We start from the raw sequence: 24,920 nt of genomic DNA on the forward strand, positions 1-24,920 counted from the left end.
CAGGTGCTGTAGCCTTGCCACCCTGCACATGCACAGAAGGGATTTTGAAATGGCCATAGGGTGCTTGAACTAAACCTCATAGCATGAAGTTTACCTAAACGTCCCATACCCATTTTTAAACATTTGGGGACTTAATACACATGATGGTGAAGCATTTCAATTAGAGCGGCTGCCCGGGAACTGCTTTAGTTAAAATACTCCGCCTCCCCCACCTCCAAGCACTTGTGTAGGCAGCCATGATTTGTTTAAGTTTTTGCTTTTTGAACTACCCCCTTCCTCCCCCACCTCACCCCCATTAAGTGGCGACAGTTTCCAGGCTGCTGATTGCCATATGGGCAGAACAGGAAACTCTGATGCCTGCTCTCACCAGGAGCTTGCACCGCTTGCCTGAGGGCAGAGCTTCTCCACAATGATATTCTAGTGTAAGCCACAGCCTGGGGGCTGCTGAGGCCTGTTCCAGTGAGTCTAGTTTTGCTCTTTGCTGTTCCTCCTGCACCTCTAGCTTCAGGAGTGTTTCCCATCCTTCCCCAGGCCAGGGACAGGCTCCACTGAAACCCCCCATATGCATTCTCAGGCCTCTTAGCAAGAATGGGCCTGCCTGATCCAGGGCTCACAGGATGGGAGATGGAGGAGTGGTAACGTCTGCACCGGCATTCTCCATCATCCTTCCACATGAGGAGTGTTGGGTTACCAGAGCAAGGAAGGAGACCTGCTGCCTCCTGACGAGGGTTACCATACATCCCGGTTTTCCCAGACACATCCTCTTTTTTGGCCCCCTGTCCTAGTGTCCAGGTGGGTTTTTAAAATGTGAGCACGTCTGGGTTTTTGCTTTGCCTCTGCTTTTCCTGGGCAGCAGCAGCTTGGATGCTTGGGGCTGTGAGCAGCGGGCAAGCCAATTGGCTGTCGGAGGTCACGAGCTCTGCATGCAGGCCCGGCAAGCGTGCGTGTGCGCAGGAGCTGCACGGGCAGCAGGGCTGGTGGGACAGGGGTCTCTGGGTTGGTAGTAAAGGGCACCACCAGTGCGGGGCAGGGTGGGAGGGAGGGGGCAGGGGATTGGGAGTGAGGGGCACCCGCCGGGCTGGGGTATATGGGCTTAGGAGTGAGTGGCTGAGGCCAGCCCGGGCATATTAATACCAATTGGTGACGCATAGGGGGTGCACGCGGGTGCTTGTGCACCCCCTGAGCCAGCCGCGAAACTGGAAGTGCACTTCTGGTTTTGCCATTGGCTCAGCTATCAGCTGCTGGAGGACCCCCCCAAAAAAATACGGTGTCCCCCCAGACTTAGGAGGCACCAGCTGCCCATGTTAACCCCCCACCCCCAATTATATACCCCCCCCACCAAATGTCTTCTTTTCTGATCCCGGAAATATAGTTACCCTAATAAATCGGATTCAGCATTTAATGAATGCTCTACCATGCAACCCCCGGGTGACTCAGGAGTCTCCTGGAGATTGATATCCAATTGCTGGAGGCTCCAGGGCCATCCTGCGGGGCTGGCACTCCTCCAAGCGCGCTTTCTTTAGAGGCAGGATGGAAGGGGGGAAATCCAGGCTCCCGCTGCAGTGGGGCTGCCCTGCTGGCTGGTGCGGGCTGCACGCACGGGGAAGGGGCATAGGGACCCCCGTCGCGCTGCACCCAGCCTCCGGCCGGCAGGGGGCGCGCTGGCCCTCGCCCGCTGCGGTCGGGAGGCTCTTGACGGCGCGGTTGCCTGGGAGACGCCCTGGCGGGGGAGGGGCAGGGTCATGGCGGAGGCAGCAGGGAGCGGTGAGGCTGGCATGGGCCGTGCCGCGGGCTCCGGCTCCGGCTCCGGCTCCGGCCGCGGCCGCCCCGCGCGGCCCTCCACATCCCGCAACGGCGGTCTGGGCCCCGGCGGCGGAGACGAGGATGGCGACGAGGAGCCCGAGCGGCAGCGGGTGGCGAGCCCCAATGGCGATGACAGCAGCCGCCGGCTCATCCGGCACCAGTACCGCGAGCTCATCAACACCGTGCAGCGTGAGCGGGGCCGGGGCCTCCCGGGAAGTGGCCTCGTGGGCCGCGCCTGGGGATGGTGGTTGCTGGGAAACGGTCGTGCCCGGGGAAAAAAATGAAAATAAGTGTAAATTAGTCGTCTTTACATGACACGGTATGCTCGCTGTAGCAAGTGAGACATGAGCTGTCGAAACTGAAGGATTTCTCTGTTCACAAAATAAAAAAAAATATATATATATATAATACACACACAAATATGTATATGTGTGTGTATTTTTTGTGTGTGTGTGTTATGTATTACACACATATATAATACACACATGTATAATACACACACACGTGTATATATATTATATATGTATATATGTATACACATATATTTAATACACACACACGTATACATATGTGTGTGTGTTTGTGTGCACGTGTGTGTATTCTCCATCTGAAGGCAAGCAGCCATACGAAAGGGCTCACAGCAGACCCCAGAGTGGGTCCAGGCTCCCCGAGAGCGACTTGGGTTCTGCATCTATTCACTGCCTCCACCGTCATTGTGTGTTTTGAGCACTTTGCATGTTATTGGTCACGCATCACACGAGGGTTGAGATTACTGTACGAATGCAGTCATATTGTTCTGTACAATAGTACGTGATTATTGTACACCACAGCACCACACAGCAAGCTACACAGCCCAGAGGGTTGAGATTATTGTACGAATGCAGTCTGTCTTACAAAACAATACAGTGATTGCATTCGTACAATAATCTCAACCCTCTTGTGATGTGTGGCCAATAATATGCGAAGTGCTCAAAACACACGATGACGGTGGAGGCAGTGAATAGATGCAGAACCCAAGTCGCTCTCGGGGAGCCTGGAACTACTTTGGGGTTTGCCATGAGCCCTTTCGTACGGCTGCTTGTCTTCAAATGAAGAATACACACACATACATCTACACAAACATACACATATATGTATATGCATGTGTATTTATCATACATCCCTTTGGGATGGCTATCATACACCAGACAGCACTGGCCTGGGAAGGGGCGGGTGTGATAGGACAGAAGGTGAGGGCTGCTGTTCGGTGCTAAGGAGGCCTGTGCACTGCTGAGGGCCACACGTAGGAAGCCAGTGCTGAAGGTGTCACTTGAACAAACGAGAGAGAGAAAAGGTTAGAGGGTTAAGAATCAAACACCTGGTATAATGGTTTTTACTTGTACTTCAAAAAGGCATTTTTGTGCTGAGGGGTGTGGAGGGGCAGTTGTGTAACAGCTCGGCATAAAGTCTCTGTCCCCAGGGACCTGAGAGCAGGCAGCAGGACACACGCCGCCGCCTCAGCAGAGCCCTGCCGCTGCCCAGCCCCTCCCAGATCTCAGGGGAACTTCTGCCACAGCCTGTGCACCCCGACATACCCCTTAAGAGCCACCTGCCCCCAACCCTTCCCATCCGCGCTTGCCCCCACAAAGCCTGGGAAACCCAGCAGTCCCCTCCAGCCTGTCCCAGCTTTCCTCCAGGGCCTGCTGTCTGCACCCACCTTCCTTCAAGAGGAGCCTCAGGCCCAGGGTGCTGTGGGCAGCCTCACCTTGGTAGATGGGATGGGATGGGATGGGAGCTACGCTGGGTGCCTCTGGGAGGTGGCAGGTGGCTGGGTTGGCTTGGCTGCTCCATGGGGTAAGGTGAGAGTGGGGACTGGGATCATGATTAGTGCTTCACATGCTGGGAAGCGCCAGGGAAATTCCATCACCTCTGGGTACGGGTGCAGAGTGCCCACTGCATGGTCCTAGTTAGGGGCTTGAATTAAACTCCGACTCTTGATGGGGTCTGTGGCGGTGGCAGCTATAAGGAGTCGCCACCACCGGAGCTGTTTAGAAAGGTGTGGGGCAGGCCAAGGGGGCTCTCATCTCTTATGGAGGAGCTCAGCCTTCTTGAGCCTCCCTGTATTTCAAACCCTGGTCCTAGCAACTAAGGCGGCTTCTTCCAGTTTCAAGCTGCAGGTAGGCAGAGTGCTGCTGGCCCAGCCTGAGCAGGGGTGCCAGGGCCCAAGTGCAGCTCACCCAGGGCCTGCCTTGTGGAGCTGGGTGGGTGCGCAGGACTGCTTCTGCTCAGTGTCCCTCAGCACCAGCGGAAGCGAGAGCTGGAGCTGCTGGTTCCCAAGTGCAGCATGCCCAGGTGCAGCTTGCTGTGTGGTGCTGGGTTGGTGGGATTTGCTTCATGCCCTCTGCAGTGCCAGCAGAAGCCAGAGCTGAAGCCACTGTCTACCTGTGGGCTGGATAGAATCAGCTGGTGGTCTGGATGTGGCCTGCAGGCTGTATTTTGTCCACCCCTGCAGTGCATCCATCTGGCCCAGTCCCCTGTGTCACGCAGTCCCTGGTGTATGAGCCCATGGTCTACCCTGAGCCCATGGACCATCAGGAACCTCAGCTGGCAGCTCCTCCATGGAGCCATTGCCACAGGCATATATATATGGTACACTTCACAAACACTTGTGATGCCTTAACTTTGTGTGAGCAGAGAGACACCATGGTGCACATCTGTCTGGAGTTTACCAGGCTGCAGCCCGTTTACTGCCTCCTCCAGAGCCTGCTGTTGAGGCTCTGGCTTTCCTACTTCCCTGCACCTTTTTTTATTTACGTACTCCCTGTCTGTGGCTCCACCAAGACCCAGGATATACCTGACCAGGAAGGTCCCTTGGGAACTCTGGGCAGAGATTCACTGGGCAGTATCCACTGTCTTGTTGAACTCGTTTGAGGGCAAGTGGGCACTGTCTGTTGTGCTCTGCTCTGCGTCCATCCTTTTAGCACTTGTTTTAAACTTGTGATAACTCCCATCCCTGTTTTCCCTTTAGTTGTCCCCCAGACTTAGTTGATGTCCCCACCAGTGGCAACTTCCCCTCTTCTTTTAAAGGGCCTCATTGTGATTCTTGCTGTACTTAGCAGTTTTGAAGAGGATCACAACATTTTTGGAGTAACTGAGCCAGTTGCCAAAAAAGATGATAGTGTCTGGAACCTTATCAAGAATTTAAAGTAGAGGTGCACCACTGATATATCAGTCGTGTATCAGATTGGCATTGATAAAAGGAAAATTAATGTAATTGGCTTTTTTTGGCCGGTGTAACTGATAATGTCCCCCATAAATGCTATGTGCATGTGTGCAGCTGCATCATGCATGTGGCCAGGAATGCAGTCCAGCAGCTTGGAGAGCAGCATCTGGCTGGTAAGTCTGTGGGGGGAAATGAGTGTGGGGGAGGGAAGGGTCGTAGGGGGAGTGCGCAAATTGAGGCTTCCACAGTGAGGAAGGGAGTGGGATGGGCAGGAATGAGTGACATGTGCCCCCTGGATGTGTGTGGGGCGAGAGCGGGCTGCTTGCTGCAGGCTCGGGGCCAAGGGCTGCTCCAGTCTCTTCAGGGTAGTGGGGGTGGGCCAAAGCTGTGCTCAGGGTAGGCAGGGGTGGCGCTGGGAGGGGCAGCTACAGGGTGGGCTATAGCCACCCCAAAGTTTGCTGTAGTTCCCCCTCCCAGCACCTGCCCCACCTCACCCCAGCCCAGCCCCCTGCTGGGAAGAGGCTAGCGTAGCCCATGAGCCCATAGGGGCAGCCCACTCTTGCCCCACACACAAATCTGGGGGGTCACATGCCCCCCGTGCCTCCTCCAGGGGTGTACACAGCAGCAGGGGGCTTCAGTCTGGCCTCCCCATGCCCCTTCTCCCCCACAGTACCAGCAAGGAGTTGCTCTCCATTTTGCCAGGCTGCATATCGGCTATGGGATCGGTATCAGCTGACATGGCTGGTTAATAATTGGCCACTGGTATCCACCAAAATGATCTTTAACAGTGCACCCCTAATTTAGTCAAATCATTTGACACTTTGAATCGGGCACGTGGATCCTCCTCGTGTGTCTTTGTTCATTTGACGTGTTGTGTTTATCCTAACATGGTGATCTTCAGAAATCAACAGCCATGCGTGTTTTTATGGAAATGTTTAATAGATGAAATAGTATGCATCATTGGTCTTGCCTGAAATTCACAAAATCCAGTTAATCCTCTGATATAATCCTTGTTAAAAATTTTAGAGCCATCAGTAAATGGTGTGTAACTACTTGGTGTAGATCTATTCAAAGATCTAGTAAATTGGGAGGTCTTTTTTTAGAGTTCCAACTGCAGGAAATAGAGTGGTTATGTAGTCATATTAGTGTTTGGGGGGAAAGATGTATGTTTTTACTCACCCTTTAGTCACATTTTATCAATTGGAGCTTTTCAGGAAAGTTCATTTTACAGTAATAGTGTGCATAATATGAAATGTATTGGTTATAGGTGCTACAGTATTGATCCACAAATACCTCTTTGTATACTTTAAGTCTGAGGAGTGCCCTATAAATCAGTGGGATGCACACTTAATTTTAAGCGTGTGTACAAATGTTCATAAGAACAAGATCCACATAAATGATTACTTAAGTATCTTCTTTTTGTTGCCAGTGTTCTATGTAGTAAGTAAAGATCTGACTAATTTTCCTCTCAGAAAATCGTGAAGCTATGCTGAATTCAAAAAGCAATAAATTGACAGAAGCTCTGGAGGAAGCCAATAAATTGTTCACCGGAGGTGAGACTTTACCTTTAGCTCTTTCTAGAAATTTTTCCTTGACCATCAAAACAATGTAGATGATATATGGAATGAAAAAATGATATGGGTATCAAATTGAGGCCCAATACTCTGCATCACAAAACCTACAACTCTTGAATAAATTGTACAGAAAATGGAACTGTCTGAATGGGATAGATTGGAATTTTAATTTTATACTTGCAAAAGATGATTTGGTTTAATAAATGACCCTTATTTCTTTATTTAGGTTCTGCAGTGCACCATGAATGAAAATAGTGTAATGGCAAAAGGCCATTGAATAAAGTTTCAAGATAATGTATTTTTAGGGAGCAAAAATGTAAAGGAAGAAAATTCAACTTTGCATTATATATGGCTTCCCAATTTTGCAAGTTTTCTGTTACTAGGGGATGTTACTTTTTGCTGAATTGTCAAATGAATTAAATCAGTGAATTATCTGAAATGTATGAGTTGTGCAACTGAATCTACTAAGCATTACATTTAAAGCATGCTTAAGTGGGTTTTATGGGTAGTGTGCACTTTTACATCTATGTAATCACATATTGCTAATGCACGTTTGTTGTCTTCTTCCATAACAGTTTCCCAGGCAAGGGAGGCTGCACTGGATGCTCAGTTTCTGGTTTTGGCATCAAACCTAGGAAAGGAGAAAGCAAATGAACTGCACTCTGATATGACAGCGTTTGACTCGCCAGCTTTTGCTGAAGACTTGGTAAGTTCGAAGCTGCTAGCTTGTTGTAATGTAGCAGGGAACTGTTCTATTTGTAATAGAGATATAAAAGAAAAAAGCTTTACGGATTTCAGATCAAATTATACTTTTCCAGTGAAACTTAATGTTTATTAATTTCTTCACTCAATTTTCCTCCAAGCAGGATAGATTTTTCTCATAAATTTTTTATAAAGACATAGTAATTATCTTTCACTTTACATTATGTATTTATAGGTTTAATGAGTGAACATGTAACATTACAAATGTAGCCTCCAAATGGGGGGCTTACTTGGACTTCATTACAGGATCATGATTTTACTGCATCAAATGCTAATTTATGAGAGAATCATTTTTTTCCAATCCTGTTTTCCTAAATGAGATTCTTTTCAGGAGTGTTTAAATGACTGGCTTTTAGTGCTAGATAGAAAGGAATAGGTGCTACTTTGTGTGTCTCTTTTTTCCAATTTATCATATACTCTTTGTCATTTGAACTGCCATTTAATGTATAGGCATGTGAAGATATTAAAAAAAATTCTATGCAAACAAAATAGGCAACCATTGATCCTTTTGGATCCCTTTGGATGGTGTATGGGTGACAGGTCACGGGACCTTTGACAGAAGCCTATTCAGGCAGGTGTACAGAGGAATAGAGTGCCCAAGCGTTCCATCCACCCCTTTAGACCACTGAGACAGAATCCAGAGGTCAGACTGAGTCTGCACGGTCGGTGTTTCAGTGGCCGTAGTTCTATATACATCTGGGAATTGGACCAGGTTTCTTGTGTGGCAGACAAGGATTCTACCACTGAACCACAACTGTAGCAAGTAATTGTATACAGGTGTTGGAATGGTGAATGTAGGATTTTCTTCTGTTGCTACCTCTAGAAGGAGGCCAGTTTAGTTTGTATTTGATTTTTTTTGTTAGGTTAATTTAGATAGAAGTATCTAAATGCTTTTTGTTTTAGTAACGTTTTACATAGTATGATTCTGTAGTTCAATGACTCATGAGTCTACCCATCCATTTTCACTCGTTACTCTAATTATAAGAAAACAAAGAGATTTCTTTTGTGCAGTATTCTAAAACTCAGCATTGATCCAGCAGGATGGTCATGATAGATGCTCAATCTTAAGAATGAATATTCATTGATACTGCTGTAAGTGAAACTTAAATGTTTTTCAGTAGCTTTTGTTGTCTCTTTTAGCTAACATTCATGGGCCTGAATCGTATAGAAGATAACGACTGTGATGAAGAAGGCAGTGCTGGTGGATATTTACCTAATGATGCCTGGTATAAACTGGGAGCAGAAGCAGAAACATACTTCAGAAGAGCTCCTTCTTTTCATTACATGTAAGCCTACTCGAGGAAAATCTTCATGTGTATTTTGATGCAGCACATGATCTTATATTAAGGATAAATTCCTTTGAGAGCTGGTTCATCAGCCTTTAGGTAGTGCATTGTATTGGAGTATAGGGATGAATGCAGAAGTCTCATTTGGAGATTGAAGTTCAGAGCAGGCTTTTTTTCTAGCATGGCAGTGCAGCTTTCTCTCCTTACACACATCCTATGCACTGAAGTATTATATGATGCTCACCCCCATTGATCTGTATTTGATTTATTAAGCATTTGACGTTAAATAAACAGTATTTATATTCCTCTGCTGGAATGCCAGGTGACAGTTTCTTCATTTGGGCAGATGCAACCAGACGTGTAGTACAGGAGCCAGCTTTTCTTCCTAAGGCCTTGCCTGGTCATTTAAGGTTGTGAATATTATGAGCTCCACGCATTGGCCTCTTTACCTCTTGCTGTTGGTCTGCTTTAATATGTCTTCCTGAGGCCAGTGTAGTCCATTCTAGCGTTCTGTAGCTGGATTGCTTCTGAAGACCTTCTCCTTTTCCCAGCTCCTTCAGAGGAAACAACCTGAATATTGGCAAGCTTCCTTATGCTGCCAATGTCCTAGCTCTATTGTGGATGAGCCTTCCTGATGTTTTCTCTCTGTGAATGGTCATCCCATCTTCTGGAGGTGCTGTCTTCTGGCATTTGTCAAATGACCTATGGTTGTGCAGACCCCAAACTTAAACTTCATGTAGGAACTGCCATAGGGTAAGCTGGGCCTAATTTAATCAAATCTTAAAAAGAGAGGAAGAAGATCTGTGTAGTCATCCTGTCCCTGCTAATGCATCTTTTTTCCTAACCAGTATCATTTCAGGTAGGATGACGTGTTTAATTTAACCATTTTTACTATATGGTCTGATGACTACATTGGATAATAATAAATTATTAGTAGTATGTTATGAAAGATAACATACTTTGTGTGCCACCATTATCTCAGATTAATGTTTATATTTTTAAAATGTAAGGCCCTAAATTTTGGACATAGCGTTTTTTAAATATGTAAAAAATGATCAAGGATAGTTGAGTGAGTAAAAGTCTGATTTGGATTCCTCTCTACTTTTGAGGTTTTAAGTAACTTGAAGTGTTTATGATGTGAATGTTGATAACATGTATATATATGTGTGTGTGCGCATACGCACACTAAAACGTATATGTAAAAACAGCTGTACTTGTGTTAGTCCTCATTTTAAGAAAAGAACTACATATTCCTGGCTCCAGCTATGGTTCCTTAATGCTGTTATTTTGTAAATATCCAAATCCTGGAGGATGGAGCGAAAATTTTGCATGCTTTGTTACCTACTGAGTTGGCCCAAATTTGAACCTTGTGAAAGGAAAAGTTCTACATCCTCTGTCCACTGGATATATTGTGTCCTATTTTGAATGTTTTTTTGTTTCAAAATATGGTTCCTTGTAATTAAATCCACTTTTACTCAGAAAAAACATTGAACAACTTTTCTAGTGCATACTGTAAAAGCTGCCTTTCTGTTTGGAGTAGGTTAGGATCTTTCAGTGCTGATCCTCCTGTACCCAAGCAACGGATTGAGAGGCAGAAAATGAAAACGGGGAGAAAAGAAAGAAGTACCATGCCTGCCCAGGTTTGTAAATTAATATTTTAATCATAGTTTTTGGTAGCATACTACGTTATTTTTATTTGCCCATGTTACCTCTTATTCTGTTCTGGTTAACTGTATTAGAGAAGGATTATGATTTAAGGATTGGTCTCTTGATTCATCTTGATGGTAATTTTATATGAGGTGAAAATATCAACAGACTCATTTTTTACCAAATGATCTATTTTTCTGTTCAGTGTGATTCACTGTAGATTTCAGGTGGAAGTGTATAAGCAAACATTATTCTTAAGAAAAATAAATGACCAAGGTAAGCTTTATTTTTTAAATTCAGAAGGGCCAGATCCAAATAGACTTAGGTAGCTAATAGCTTTCTCAAATAGCATTCTGCCTACATTTGGTCCTCCTGCTCAGTGCAAAGAAATATGATGTCACTGGGATAACGGAGACCTGATGGGACTCCACCCATGACTGGACCACGGGTATAGAGGGCTATACCCTATACAGGAGGGATCGTGTTGACAAAAGGGGCGGGGGTGTAGCTCTCTATGTGAAGGAAAGCTACATGTCCCTGCAAGCTGATGTTGGCGACCGGCATGGACAGCTAGAGACCCTCTGGGTAAAAATTCGTGGGGAATTCGGCACAGGGGACACAACGGTGGGAGTCTACTACAGACCTCTCACTCAAAGTCCCGAGCTTGACCAGGAGTTCGCCCGGGAACTGAGTGAGGCCGCTTGCTCCAGGACCTTGGTTGTCATGGGTGACTTCAGTTACCCAGACATCTCGTGGGAAGATCACTCAGCTAAATCTGAGCGGCCGCAAAGCTTTCTCTCGTGCGTGGATGACCTCTACCTGACTCAAGAAGTCTATGGGCCAACGAGAGGCAAAGCGCTGCTTGACCTGGTACTGGCTACGGGGGATGACCTAATCGGCGACCTAGTGATTGATGGGAAGCTGGGTGACAGCGACCACGAGCTGATCACCTTCACCATCCGCCATAAAGCTGGCAAGTCAGTCAGCAACAGAGAAGTCCTTGACTTCAGAAAAGCCGACTTTGACAAGCTCAAGAGGCTAGTCAGTCAGGCCCTCAGGGACCATGACCACAGGGAGTTGGGAGTTCAAGAAGAGTGGTTGCTTCTCAAGGAAGCGATCCTCAGTGCACAAGCTAAATCTATTCCAACACGGAGGAAAGGCAGCAAGAAGGCACAGCAGCCCTCCTGGCTCTCCAGGGACCCAGCGGACCTCCTGCGGCTAAAAAGGAAAGCCTACAAAGGATGGAGGATGGGATTCACCTCCAAGGAGGATTACTCCGCTCTGGTCCGGTCCTGCAGGGACCAAACCAGGAAAGCCAAGGCTGCAACTGAACTCCAACTAGCTTCAGGCATCAAGGACAACAAAAAGTCCTTTTTCAGATATGTGGGGAGCCGGAGGAAAAGCAAGGGCAGTGTTGGACCCCTGCTAAACCAGATGGGGCAACTGACAACTGACGCCCAGGAAAAAGCCAACCTATTAAATAGGTACTTTGCGTCAGTCTTTCATCAGTCACACGGGATGCCCATGCCTGCTATGGGACAGGGAAATCTGGGTGAGGGGGATCCCCTACCCTCCATCAATGCTGACCTCGTGAAGGAACACCTTGAGAAGCTGGATACCTTCAAGTCAGCTGGCCCTGACAACCTGCACCCCAGGGTACTCAAGGAGCTGGTGAGCGTCATAGCCCAGCCCCTGGCACGGATCTTTGAAAACTCCTGGCGCTCTGGTGTAGTGCCCGAAGACTGGAAGAAGGCCAATGTGGTGCCGATCTTCAAGAAAGGGAGGAGAGTGGATCCGGTTAACTACAGGCCCATTAGCCTGACTTCTATCCTGGGGAAGATCTTAGAAAAGTTTATTAAGGAGGCCATCCTTGAGGGACTGGCCCAGGCTAACATCCTAAGGGACAGCCAGCACGGGTTTGTTGCGGGTAGGTCTTGTTTGACCAATCTCATTTCCTTCTATGACCAGGTGACCTATGACCTGGACAAGGGAGAAGAGATTGATGTCATAGATTCATAGATTCATAGATGCTAGGGTCGGAAGGGACCTCAATAGATCATCGAGTCCGACCCCCTGCATAAGCAGGAAAGAGTGCCGGGCCTACATTACCCCAGCTAGATACACATCTAACCTTCTCTTGAATACCCCCAGGGTAGGGGAGAGCACCACCTCCCTTGGGAGCCCGTTCCAGACCTTGGCCACTCGAACTGTGAAGAAGTTCCTCCTAATATCTAATCTAAATCTGCTCTCCTCCAGCTTGTGGCCATTATTTCTTGTAACCCCCGGGGGCGCCTTGGTGAATAAATACTCACCAATTCCCTTCTGTGCCCCCCTGACGAACTTATAGGCAGCCACCAGGTCGCCTCTCAACCTTCTCTTGCGGAGGCTGAAAAGGTCCAATTTCTCTAATCTCTCCTCATAGGGCTTGGCCTGCAGGCCCTTAACCATACGAGTGGCCCTTCTCTGGACCCTCTCCAGGTTATCCGCATCTTTCTTGAAGTGCGGCGCCCAGAATTGCACGCAGTACTCCAGCTGCGGTCTGACCAGCGCCCGATAGAGGAGAAGTATCACCTCCTTGGACCTATTTGTCATGCATCTGCTGATGCACGATAAAGTGCCATTGGCTTTTCTGATGGTTTCGTCACACTGCCGACTCATGTTCATCTTGGAGTCCACTAGGACTCCAAGATCCCTTTCCACTTCCGTGCCACCCAGCAGGTCATTTCCTAGGCTGTAGGTGTGCTGGACATTTTTCCTCCCTAGATGCAGCACTTTGCATTTCTCCTTGTTGAACTGCATTCTGTTGTTTTCTGCCCACTTGTCTAACCTGTCCAGGTCTGCTTGCAGCTGTTCCCTGCCCTCCGGCGTGTCCACTTCGCCCCATAGCTTAGTGTCATCTGCAAACTTGGACAGAGTACATTTCACCCCCTCGTCCAAGTCGCTGATGAAGACATTAAAGAGTATCGGTCCAAGCACCGAGCCCTGCGGGACCCCACTGCCCACACTCTTCCAGGTCGAAACCGACCCATCCACCACAACTCTCTGGGTGCGACCCTCCAGCCAATTCTCCACCCACCGGACTGTGCAGTCATCCAAGTCACAGCCCCTTAACTTGTTCACCATATGTCATATATCTTGACTTCAGAAAAGCTTTTGATCTGGTATCCCATGATCACCTCTTGGCCAAACTGCCCAGTTGTGGCCTTGGCTCCACCACTATCCGCTGGCTGGGAAATTGGCTTCGTGGTCTGACCCAGAGGGTTGTGATTGATGGCAGTCACTCATCATGGTGCCCTGTGACCAGTGGGGTCCCTCAAGGCTCTGTCCTGGGACCCATCCTGTTCAACACCTTCATTAATGATGTGGACACTGGAGTCAGGAGTGGACTGGCCAAGTTCACTGATGACACCAAACTTTGGGGCAAAGCATCCACGCCAGAAGATAGGCGGGTGATCCAGGCTGACCTGGACAAGCTCAGCAAATGGGCAGACGAGAACCTCATGGTGTTTAACACCGAAAAATGCAAGGTTCTCCACCTTGGGAGGAAAAACCTGCAGCACCCTTATAGGCTTGGCAGTGCTACGTTGGTTAGCACTACAGAAGAAAGACTTGGGGGTCATCATTGACCACAAGATGAACATGAGCCTGCAGTGCGATGCTGCGGCTAGTAAAGTGACCAAAATGCTGGCGTGCATCCATAGATGCTTCTCGAGCAAATCCCGGGACGTCATTCTCCCCTTGTACTCGGCCTTGGTGAGGCTGCAGCTGGAGTACTGCGTCCAGTTTTGGGCTCCACAATTCAAAAAGGGTGTGGAGAAGCTTGAGAGAGTCCAGAGGAGAGCCACGCGCATAATCAGAGGTCAGGAAAACAGATCTTACAATGACAGGCTGAGAGCCATGGGGCTCTTTAGCCTGGAAAAGCGCAGGCTCAGGGGTGATCTGATGGCCACCTATAAGTTTATCAGGGGTGACCACCAGGATCTGGGGGAACGTCTGTTCACCAGAGCGCCCCAAGGGATGACGAGGTCGAACGGTCAGAAACTCCTGCAAGACCGTTTCAGGCTGGACATAAGGAAGAATTTCTTTCCTGTCCGAGCCCCCAAGGTCTGGAACAGTCTGCCAGCGGAGGTGGTTCAAGCACCTACATTGAACACCTTCAAGAGTAAATTGGATGCTTATCTTGCTAGGATCCTATGACCCCAGCTGACTTCCTGCCCTTTGGGCGGGGGGGCTGGACTCGATGATCTCCCGAGGTCCCTTCCAGCCCTAATGACTATGAAAATCTATGAAATCTTTCCCCATAGTGCAAAAGCCTGAATAACCTGAGACTCTGGATTGCATTTAAAAGCAAATTATATATATATATTCTGTAATCAACACAGCTCAGCTTCTTACTCAATTGGTAATGTTAGGTTGGGAAAATGTTAAGTGTTTTTAAATATAGCTGCATACAGAGCTCTTTGCAGTAGTCCAATAAAACAGCACAAAAATGGTTGTGAAAAGGTTAGTACTAGAAGGAGATAATTATGTTCTTTTCAGAAACATCAGTTATATCAATTAATTTTATGTTTGTATTTAGTTAGGAATCTCCAACTTCCAAGTGGCCGGGGTCACAAGTTCAATGACCCGAAACACCAAGGGCTGCACAGTGTGCACCATGTGCAGGCACACTCCCACCTTGCCTTCAGCTCCCTGTGGGCTCCTCTGTGGCAATGTGCTGCATGAATGCTTTGGACTGCTGGCTTCCCTGGCACAGTGGGCTGACCTGTGCTGTGCCAGGCTGCCCCATCTCCTGGGGTGGGAACATGCACCAGAAGCCAGTGGAAGGAAGGGGAGCTCTGAGACTGCTGTTCAGCCAGGGCTTCTGTTCAGGCAGGTGGGAGCCTGTTGGACAAGCCTGCTTTAGACTGTTAATGATCATTATAATTTTTAGTATGTACTACCTAGAAAGTAATGTGATAGCCTAGTTTGTGCAAGTAATAAACTATCCAAAAGAGTAACAGTTACTTCTTGAAAAAAAAACTTGTCTATGATGAAACATTCTTACTCCTAGTCTTTTGTAACAATGTTTTATATACTATTGGTATACTCTTCTTGGGATCTTTTTCAGTTGAAAAGAATGGAGGAGTCTCATCAGGAAGCCACAGAAAAAGAAGTAGAGAGGATATTGGGATTGTTGCAGACTCATTTTAACAATGATCGTAAGTATGTCTGCAGTTTAATTAAATGTAACATTAAGCAGGAAGGTTTTATGCTCCAGGAGATACTTAATGATCCTTTTGTTTTGGAATTAGGAGAAGATGCTACAATAGAAGCAGAAAAACTAATAGGGTCTAATGGCCAAAGTCCTTTTGTGAAGGTGGCGTGAAATTTTTTTCTGTATCTTGTGCTTAAGATCCATATTCTTTCTCATGTGTGAGGGCCAATAGAAGAAAAGCACAGTTCTGATAAAGACTGACAAGTCCTTGTCTTTAAGAAGAACTGACACTTTGCCTTGAAGAGGTTTTCGTGGTGTGCGTTTAAGAAACCAGCTTTGTGTAGACAGTCTGTTAATTTATCAGACTGCATTGTACTCTGTTTAAGTGCATGACCCTGGAACTGGAATATACCCTATGGTCGCTTACAGGTATCAAAAAACCCAAAAAACAGCGCTTTACTTTAAGCTCGGTACGCCCCCCCCACGCTTCCAAAGTGCGTGCCCAGAGAGGCATTGTGTTAGTTTGACCCAATTTGCCCAACATCTGTATAGAACGGGCACTTCAGCGGGGCTTTTTGGCAATTTTATGTAATAGCTGACTGAATCGGGTTTAGATAAAAGTGCCAGAAAGACCCGCTGAAGTGCCTAATCTGTACAGATGGGGGGGGGAGCCGGGTTGAATTAACACTCTTCCTCTTCCGGTAAAGTGCTGTTTTTATTTTATTTTTTTAATTTTTGTCCATGTTCATCAGCACTTTATATGCCTTTCCCTGGAATATACTCTTATCTAAACTTAATGTTTCTCGTATAAGCAGTCTAGAAACTGACTGGCTCACCTTTCTATATTCAAGTTCTCTAATAGTCCAATTAGGCTGATAGCACTGTGTACCTAATGGGGATTGTTTTATAGTGTTGTCAGTGGTGTGACAACCTGGGAACTGACTGGCTTCCTTTATGGCTTTGAATCCTCAGTTTGGGGTCTGCAACTGAAACTTTGAAATTTAATGGAAATGCATGGCTACTACCTCCTTTCTTTTTAAGATTTCTGAAAGTCCTTTGACAGCTGCTTTTACTTCATTGTTTCTGGTGCAGTTAACTATAGTACAAATAAGATAAAAACTAGACAGTGGAGTTGGATTTAAGTCGATTTTGCACTTAACTGATATCCAGTATTGTTACCATATAAACAGTGCGTGATGAATTAGGTCTAGCTATATGCTGTGCAATTATGCATTTATGCAATTATTGCAATTTAAGTGGAGTACTGTATATTGAATTTTTTACTTTTGGTTAAAATCGTAGATGGTTGTAGCATGACAGTTTTCACAGTGTATAAATATCTTTGATTTCTGTTCTTTTTTGCACTGGATGATGGCACTGGACAATGATCCCTGTTGCTTAGTCCATAGAAGAGATCCTTTCTCCTATTTAAGCTCTGCCAACTTCCTTTTTCCAGTTGATTTTGAGGCAGTATTGCTGCTTGTTCAGACTTAAATAAGAGTAGATTGGGGGATCATTTAACAGTTTTAATTTTTTTTTAATCTCTGAAGGCAGATTTGTGTGATTGGTTTTCAGCCCTGGACACGCTTTTTCTACAGTCCCATTTGATCACTTGTCTCTTTAGATTTATGTATGTAACTGTTAGCAAGAAAATAATGCAATTTGAATATACTAGTGACGCTCAGTTTTAGATCTCTGTTTTGTGTGACCCAGACATTGTGCATAAGTATGTGTCTGTGTTGGGTAGAAAACAGCATAGACGACTGTCGGTTAAAACTAAGCAGGTTGGGATAGGCTAGAAATGAAGGTGGTAGTCAGGATGTGGCAAAGATTATAGTAGTCTCTGAAAGTTTTGATCCATCAGTTTACATTCAGATTTATTTTAGGTTGTATTGGATTTGTCAAATAAAATTGGATTTTATTTTTAGAAATTTATATAGTATCAGTAACAAGGGTTGGTTTTTACAGCTTTTATAGACTGTTGCAAGATTTTCTTTCGTGCACTTTTCTAAATCCAGTCTTTAGTCTCTACAGGTTTAGAGTTACATGTTTTACCGAAGCTTCAGTTTACTCCAAAATTGAGTCCAATGTAGGTCTCAGTTCCTTACTTGTTAAGGAAAGTGTCTTGTCATGTAACAAAAGTGCTTTGTAATTTGCATTGTCTGCCCATTCTGTGGTGATGGTTTAGGGACGCAGTTCAGACCTATAAAGCCATAAGTAACTTGGGTCTTGTCATTCCATAGGTCCAGTCAGCAGGAGTGCTGATGTTGGAGTTAAATGGAGACCCTTCAGGTTCTGAATTCACTTTTCTTACTTTACTCTGGAATGGCATGAATTTATTGGCCATTAGAATATACTAAAAGTCCTCCTAAATGAAGTAGCATTCATGGGGTGTTGGCTTTTTTCAGGGTTTGCAGCCTGGGGTTTGTCAAAACAGAGAGGAATGTTTATTTTTTTTCCTGCCAGATTTTGATGTTCCTGGACAGTTTGCTTAGTAGCCTGTCACTGTGGTTGGTCTTTTTCCTTATTCCTGTTTTTGTTTTTTGCTTGTTTGTATTTTCTGTCTTGTATTCAGTTTGTTGGGCTATCTTAAAACAGGAGCAGGTGTCTGTTTTAGTTGGGTTGAGCAATTTTGTTTTTATTTTATTCTAAATGTGTGTTTTTCATATTGAGTAAATATGCTGTTTGTGAATGCTGGCTGCTCATGATGTATTACTGTATTTGTAGAAAAGGATGCCATTTTGGCATTTCTGATCTATAATAATGGTGATAATGATAATTGTTGTTGTTAATCATCTGCCCATCTTCCTGGAATAACCTATGATGAAAAACCTTTACCATATTTTCTCGCATACCACATGCCCCCATGTTTTTAGAAAGTAGAATTTCCCCCTTGCCCCCGTCGTGGCCTAGAGTTGGCTTTTTCATGAAGACACTGAGCTGCAAAATGCCTACCAGCTTCTCTGCCTCTTCCAGAAAGTAGTGTGTGTGTGTGTGTGGGGGGGCAGTTCAGTGTTTAACCCTTTCACAGCTGTTCTCAAATGGACACAAATTTTTAGCAAGTGTTATCCCATAACAAAGATAATGGGAATATAGAACACTGCAGTGTGTGCCATCTTGCAGGACGGTGTCTTTATTTTTCTGTGTCTCCATGCAGTGAATTACTGGTGAATAAAGTCAGCTTCCCTGCTGAAAGTAAGCATCCCAATTTTGGAGGGTTGATTTTAGGGGGAAAGGTGAGTGTTGTATGCAAATAATTATAATATATGACTGTTAGACTAGAACAGTACACACGTATTCCCCAGTGGGAGTGTTTTCTGTTCCATAGGGTATTAAGTCCCAGAATAGCAGAGTTCTCTAAATAAAGACAGGAAAAAGTCCATACTGGATTACCGATTCTTCAATAAATTGACTATTGCAGATTGTTAACGACAGAAACAAAGCATTCTTATCCAAGAAGATACTTGTGATCCCTGTGGAGTGAGAACACTGTTGTTTAAACTGTAACATTTGACAACAACAACTAGAATGAAACCATAACAATTTGAACTTTACTTCCATTCATGTGTGGGAGAGTAGTAGAAAGAGGGGGAAAATATCTGTCATAAAATCATCAGATTGCACATTTAGTTGTATTTTCAAATTAAAACTGTTTTATAATTTATCTCTTTTAGGGATTTAAGCCCTGCATGGATTATGTACTTTTGAAAAAAAATGTGATCAAATCTCTGTTAGCTTGTATATATAATCAACAGTTTTTTGATAACTACTATTTTCTTATGTCTCTAGCTGAAATACCTATTTCCTTCTTTGATTTTGTGATTGATCCAAACTCTTTTGCACGCACTGTGGAAAACATCTTTCACGTGTCCTTCATTATAAGGGTAAGGAGCAATATCTTCTTGAAATTTTATCTTGTATTCAGGAATGATATCACTAAGTCAGGTTCTTATATTTTTTTTAATTGCATCATTCTTTTGGTACAAACTAACTTGATACCTTTCTACGATAAGTTAACTCACTTTGTAATAAAAAAGGGAATATAGTTGACATCAATCACTGAGACTCCAGCAAAGCATTTGATGTCATCTGGGAAATATATTACTTAAACTGGAAAAGGTGGGGGTTAGTATAGGAAATGAGATAGATAGAAATGGCTAAAGTATATAATTGGTGGTGGGGATAAAGAAAGTGTTTGGTTTAAGTGAGGTTATTAATTGTGTTCCTGGAAGAGTGGCCTTGGGACCAACCTGATGTAATATTTCCTTTACTGACCTTGGCACACAATGTGGGAGCCGCTAATGAAATTGTCAGTAAGGTTCTAGATACAAGGATATATAGTAGAATCCAGACTTCATATTCTCTTTCATTCTTAGCAGGTTTCTGTATTATGGACAATCCACTCAGCTGTTTTTCCTGCAGCTGTTGTGTCACAGGGCACTACTTCTCCACTCAGCTGGAGCTCATTAGGAATCCTTCACATCTGCTCAGAGAAGTGGAGCTCTTTGAAGCAAAAGCTGTAGCAAACAGCTGGAGTACCTCAGTGGTCCTGCACAGCTGTTTGCTGTGGTAATATACCCCTAATTAGTCTTCAAACTCTCCTCTGTATAGGGGGCTAAGGAAACTAACCATGCAAAAAATCAGTGTTCTAGTGCATATACAACTCCACTGGGACTGTATTGTATAATTCTATATGAAGAAATTTGATTTGTAATACTCATTTCCTATTTCAGTGTGTTAAATTAACTGAATAAATCCAGTTTCTGTATTGTCAAACAAATTGTATTGTATTCTAGGATGGCTTTGCAAGAATAAAGCTGGATCAGGACAGACTCCCAATAATAGGTAAAATAACATTAACATTTTAAAAGAGACAGCCTACTGTTATATCATCAAAACAATTGTATTTCTAGAGGATTGATGATATTTTGAAGAATAGACATGGAACTTAAGATGAACCAGTACTCATTGAATTTCCTAGTGAAATTCCAGTTGCCTTCAGTGGACATTGTATCAGTCCCTAAGTGATGTGGCTACAAAAGAGACATTTTGTAGGTTATGTTGGTGTAATAATACTTGTAGGATGGCTACCTTCTTATAATTTATGTTCCTTCTCTTCCCCTCAGCCAAAATAGTTAAATAGCAAGGTATATAAGTTTATGGAACATGTCTCACAAGCCATTGAAGTGGTCTTAAGATGAGAGTTACCTTTAATTGGCTCTAAGTGATCTTAAGACTTAGAGTTACCTTTTAATTGGCTCTGTATTCAAACTGTATTTGAGCCAAAAAGTTATCTGTATCTAAACAAAACAAGGGAATGTGACCAGAAAGGATATGATGATGGACAACAAGAAAGATGGGAATTGAGCAGGTGAAGAAAATGTTGAGAGGAGTACATTAATAAAGATTTTAAAAAACTATTTAAATGATAGTGTGTAGTGTGTAATGCAGGAACCCTAAAAAAAAGATGGGTGTCATAGACTTTTAAGGGAAGAGGATGGACTGGGGTGAGTTTGATATCCTTGATTTAGGATGTAAATCAACCACCTTCTGATGGGTTCAGGTGTCCATGTACATTTCTAATGAAGTGTTTGGTACAGGCCTCTGTCAGAGACAAGATACTTGCCTAACTGAATAGTTAATTTCATCTGATTTGGTACTTTTCTATGTTCCTGAGGTGTACTGTAACATTTTAAAAGGTCTCTAACAGTGTAAGTTCTGAAAACATTTTAAACAGAGCCCTCCAAGAGCAACGAAGGAAGAGGAAATGACCCGAATGCTCAAGTACGGCACCAGGCAATCATCTCTCTCAGCCACCAAGAGTGGAAGGTAAACTAGATAAAATGCCTTTGGCTTCTTTCTTTTATTTATAATGAGCCTCAGAAGAGCCGTACACTTCTGTTATGTGAAACCAGAGTAGTACACCTTATAACTAGTTGTATATTAAGATATCAATTCAGATCATTTATGGGCCATGTAACATGAGTAGTTACAATCAGCATGTCTGTCTTTCTAGACGCAAGAAAGATCCCAGTGAGAGATGGGATGGAGACTTCATTCCAGTCCATTGACATCCTGTTACATTTATATGACAGGGTGCCAGTAATTTTAAGGTTGTTTAACTGTAAATTATTTGCAATTACTGAACTAAATGAAGGCCAAGTAGATATGGGCACTTAGACCAGACTGCTACCTAGCTTCCTGGCATTCAGTTATGGATGAAGAGAATGTTTCTGATACTAGAATGCATCATCCCTTTGATTTGATTGTATAAAAATCCTTAAAGCTAACAGGGTCTTGAAAACAGCATGAAGCAACAATATTTGCGACATAAAGTGATGAGATGAACTGCCTGCTGGAGCTGGTACCCAGGCAGCTATGCTGTATATTCCCCAGCTCGGTGGTTTTCAATCTCTGGTCCATGGACCCCTGGGAATCTGCAGAATGTCTAAGGTGGTCATCAAAAGATGACTATGATCAATCAAAAGTATGTGAATATCCACACGTACAATTCAAAGGGGCCTGCATCTCCATTTGAAATCTTTTATAGGTATGCAAATGTAAAAAGACTGAAAACCACTGCCAATTATTCCTTTAACTGATAGCTGTTATACATTTGTTTTGCAGAGGATGGAGGGGACAGAACATAGCGGCCCGGATTATAATGAGGGTCAGCAATGTTGTGTTAAACTAAAGGATCTTGCTATCTTTAACTTTTAAATATAACTTTTAAATACACCTCAAACAAAAAGGTTTTTTTTCCCTTTGTTTTAGGGGGTGGGGGAGAGAGGGAGGAATACCTCTTGGATCTTTCTGTATCCTTTGCTGCTTACATAGTGTACACATAGAAGACTTAATATGCAGAACGGAAACCCTTCTATTTCTGGTGAAAATATTACTGTTATGTTAAAATAGCTGTTTGACAATAATGTTAAAAATGATGTTTTTAATATTTTTTCTCCCTTCTCAGGATATTGTTGAAACATTTGAAATTACAGAATCTATGATTGATCCTCCCACTCACAGCTAAGACAATGAAATGGATCTTGCTTAATTCTTACGGTAAGTTTTCACTTAATTGATTTAGGAGAGGTCACAACCTTCTCAGTGCATGTTTGTATATTTGGAGGATTTGCAGAGAAGCTAGCTATGGCTTATATATAGCACTTAGCACACTTGATGGTTGTTTAGGGCAGTTGGGTTTTTTGTTTTCTTTTCTGTTGTTTTTTTTTGCTTCAAGTATATCTGGGAAGTAGTACTAAAGTGAGCCAATCTAGTTGCTCCACAGTGCCTGCAATGGTGGGTTCTGTACAAAAACTTGTGAATTTATCTCTCTGCTTTGGTGATCTTGTTCTTATGGATCAGAATTCTCTGCATCTAATTTTCATCTAATTTAAGAGTTAAAGTCTTCACATTTGCTGGTGGACTAAGTAGATGCACTTTTGTTACTTGGCTTTCAAAGCATTGCAAAACGTAGTGCTGTGAAGGATCAAGGATTAGCAGCTTTGTATATTTACTGATTTTTTTTAAAAAGCAGTAGCAGCTTAAAGTATTTGCTGGGACATTCAGGTTAATAAATTGACATACTTTTAAGAGTCTCAAAATAAAGAAGCTATAACAGTGTGGCTATTTATAGGGGTATAGGTTGTTGGTGTAGCCATGCTAGTCTAAGGACATAGGCAGACAATCTGATATCTTTTATTAGACCAACTTAAATAGCTGGAAAACATTTTCTTAGCAAGCTTTCGGGTTTAAAAACCCTTAGTTGGGCTGAGGAAGCATCTGCAGTTGGTGTGTGCTCTTCCTGGATGGAATGCTGGATGAAGGGTTTTTAAACCTGAAGATACTGATGAAGGGTTTTTAAACCCAAAAGCTTGCCTAGTAGTTTCCAACTACTTAACTTGGTCTAATAAAAGATATCAGATTCACCCAAATAACTTTTTTTGGCTATTTATAGAATTTTTTTAAACTCTGATTTTGAATACATTTATCCAGTGCTGCAATGAGATATAGAAAATATTGAACGGTCTTACTCTTATATCTCTCTTCCAGGTGCCTTAAAGAAAAAAGGATTTTAAAATATTTACTTCAAATATAAGTTTTATATGTATATATTGTATGATTAAATTGATTTTGATGAAAACAATTTAAATGACAATTTTTATATAAAAAATATATCTTTTTTTTATTTGTGTGTGTCACTTACTGTGGTAGGAGCAGTCACAAAACATAGTGTGCTTTCATCCTATTGTGATATTCTGTAATAAAGTTCTTTTGTATTGTCTGCTAATTCTTTTTCAACTTTTCATAACAAAGGAAATATACTGGATATTGTAATGGTCAGGAATACACAAGGTTTATAATGATTACAAATTAGGTCCTGTTTGTAGTTATCAGTGATTCTTATCAATGATCTAGTAGTAATCATGGTGAAAGTGAGGAATCAGGGGAGTGGAGCTCCTTAAGGGTGCGGAGAGGGACTTCAGATGTATTTGTGATTCCAGAGCTTCTGAATCAGAGAAGACTGGAGAGATCATACACCACAGGAAAGTGCAAATTTATGAGGGAATCGTAGAAGAAAAGGGCTGGAGGGAATCTTAGGAGGTCATCCAGCTCAAGATGGGCTCTTTCCAGATTAAACTGTCCCTGTCAAGTTTCTTGTCTAACCTGCTCTTAAAAACTTCTAGTGATGGAGAATATACAGCAAGGATATGCAACCCCTGGCATGTGTGCCAATTAGTGGTATGCGGAGACATTTTCTCCAGCATGCCAGGAGGTGTGAGAGGAAACTGTTTAAAACAAAAAATGTTTAAGTTGCTGCTCTAGGCTCTCCGGAATAGTTGCAGGTGGCAGCACCACGGCTGGCACCGGGGGCAAAGTCAGGAGAACAGAGGCAGAGATGCTGTCTGTGTTCTTCTGACCCTGCCCCCTGTCTCTGGGCTGTGCCCTGAGGCCTGGGCTAGCCCCTGGAGGGGAGCTGTGGGTGGGCTGGGCCAGGACCTAGGCAGGTGCTGCACAGGGCTGTTGCACTGCCTGGCTGGGGTTGGATGCTAGGCTCAGGGTGCTCCAGGCTTGACCTCCCTGCGTGCTGGGCACAGCATGAGCAGGGTGGAGCTGCTTCTGGTATGGGGGCCCAGCTGTGGGAGACCCCTGGACCCCCCAGGAACAACCACTGTGGCTGCTGTGGCCTTGGCCTTGCCCCCCGCAGCTCCCCTTCAGGGGTTGGGGCCAGTGCTGTGCAGGACCACTGTGCTGCAGGTTCCCAGCCATCTTGGCCCTGAGTGCTGCCCACGAGAGGTGTTCCCAGGGCCTGGGGGGCTCTTGAAGCCAAGCCCTGTTACCGGGGGTGGCTCTTCCCCACTCACAATGTGCTCAGTGCACAGAGAGCCCAACCCCAGAACCAGGAGTGTCCTGAACATGGTGTCCTGCCTTGGCCAGGTGGCATCCCC

General features: G+C 44.3%; 2 protein-coding genes across 2 annotated transcripts in view; both read left to right on the forward strand.

The window, feature by feature from the left end:
- Window positions 1–1,708: 1,708 nt before the first annotated feature.
- On the forward strand, window positions 1,709–23,761 carry NSMCE4A (NSE4A component of SMC5/6 complex). The gene is made up of 11 exons (XM_090056732.1): window positions 1,709–1,992; window positions 6,478–6,558; window positions 7,155–7,285; window positions 8,482–8,627; window positions 10,168–10,267; window positions 15,385–15,475; window positions 19,261–19,355; window positions 20,268–20,316; window positions 21,209–21,300; window positions 22,442–22,533; window positions 23,524–23,761. The coding sequence occupies exons 1-10, from the start codon at window positions 1,743–1,745 to the stop codon at window positions 22,499–22,501; spliced, it is 1,095 nt and encodes a 364-aa protein (XP_089912858.1). The 5' UTR covers window positions 1,709–1,742; the 3' UTR covers window positions 22,502–22,533; window positions 23,524–23,761.
- ATE1 (arginyltransferase 1) overlaps window positions 22,440–24,920 on the forward strand; it is a 164,816-nt gene continuing 162,335 nt past the window's right edge. Inside the window, exon 1 of the mRNA XM_090056727.1 lies at window positions 22,440–22,533. Coding sequence (XP_089912853.1) covers window positions 22,506–22,533 — 28 coding nt within the window. The 5' untranslated portion in view covers window positions 22,440–22,505. The remainder of the gene's footprint in view (window positions 22,534–24,920) is intronic.

Source organism: Crocodylus siamensis, chromosome 7, assembly GCF_052110815.1.
Source record: "Crocodylus siamensis isolate JL-2025a chromosome 7, ASM5211081v1, whole genome shotgun sequence".
NCBI classification, from domain to species: Eukaryota; Metazoa; Chordata; order Crocodylia; family Crocodylidae; genus Crocodylus; species Crocodylus siamensis.

Bases quoted from the DNA above. Each gene is read 5' to 3' on its own strand.
- NSMCE4A (XM_090056732.1), top strand. From the start codon at position 1,743: ATGGCGGAGGCAGCAGGGAGCGGTGAGGCTGGCATGGGCCGTGCCGCG. The intron at 20,317-21,208 runs GTAAAATAACAT...CATTTTAAACAG, and splicing joins GGACAGACTCCCAATAATAG to AGCCCTCCAAGAGCAACGAA. The intron at 21,301-22,441 runs GTAAACTAGATA...CTCCCTTCTCAG, and splicing joins TCAGCCACCAAGAGTGGAAG to GATATTGTTGAAACATTTGA.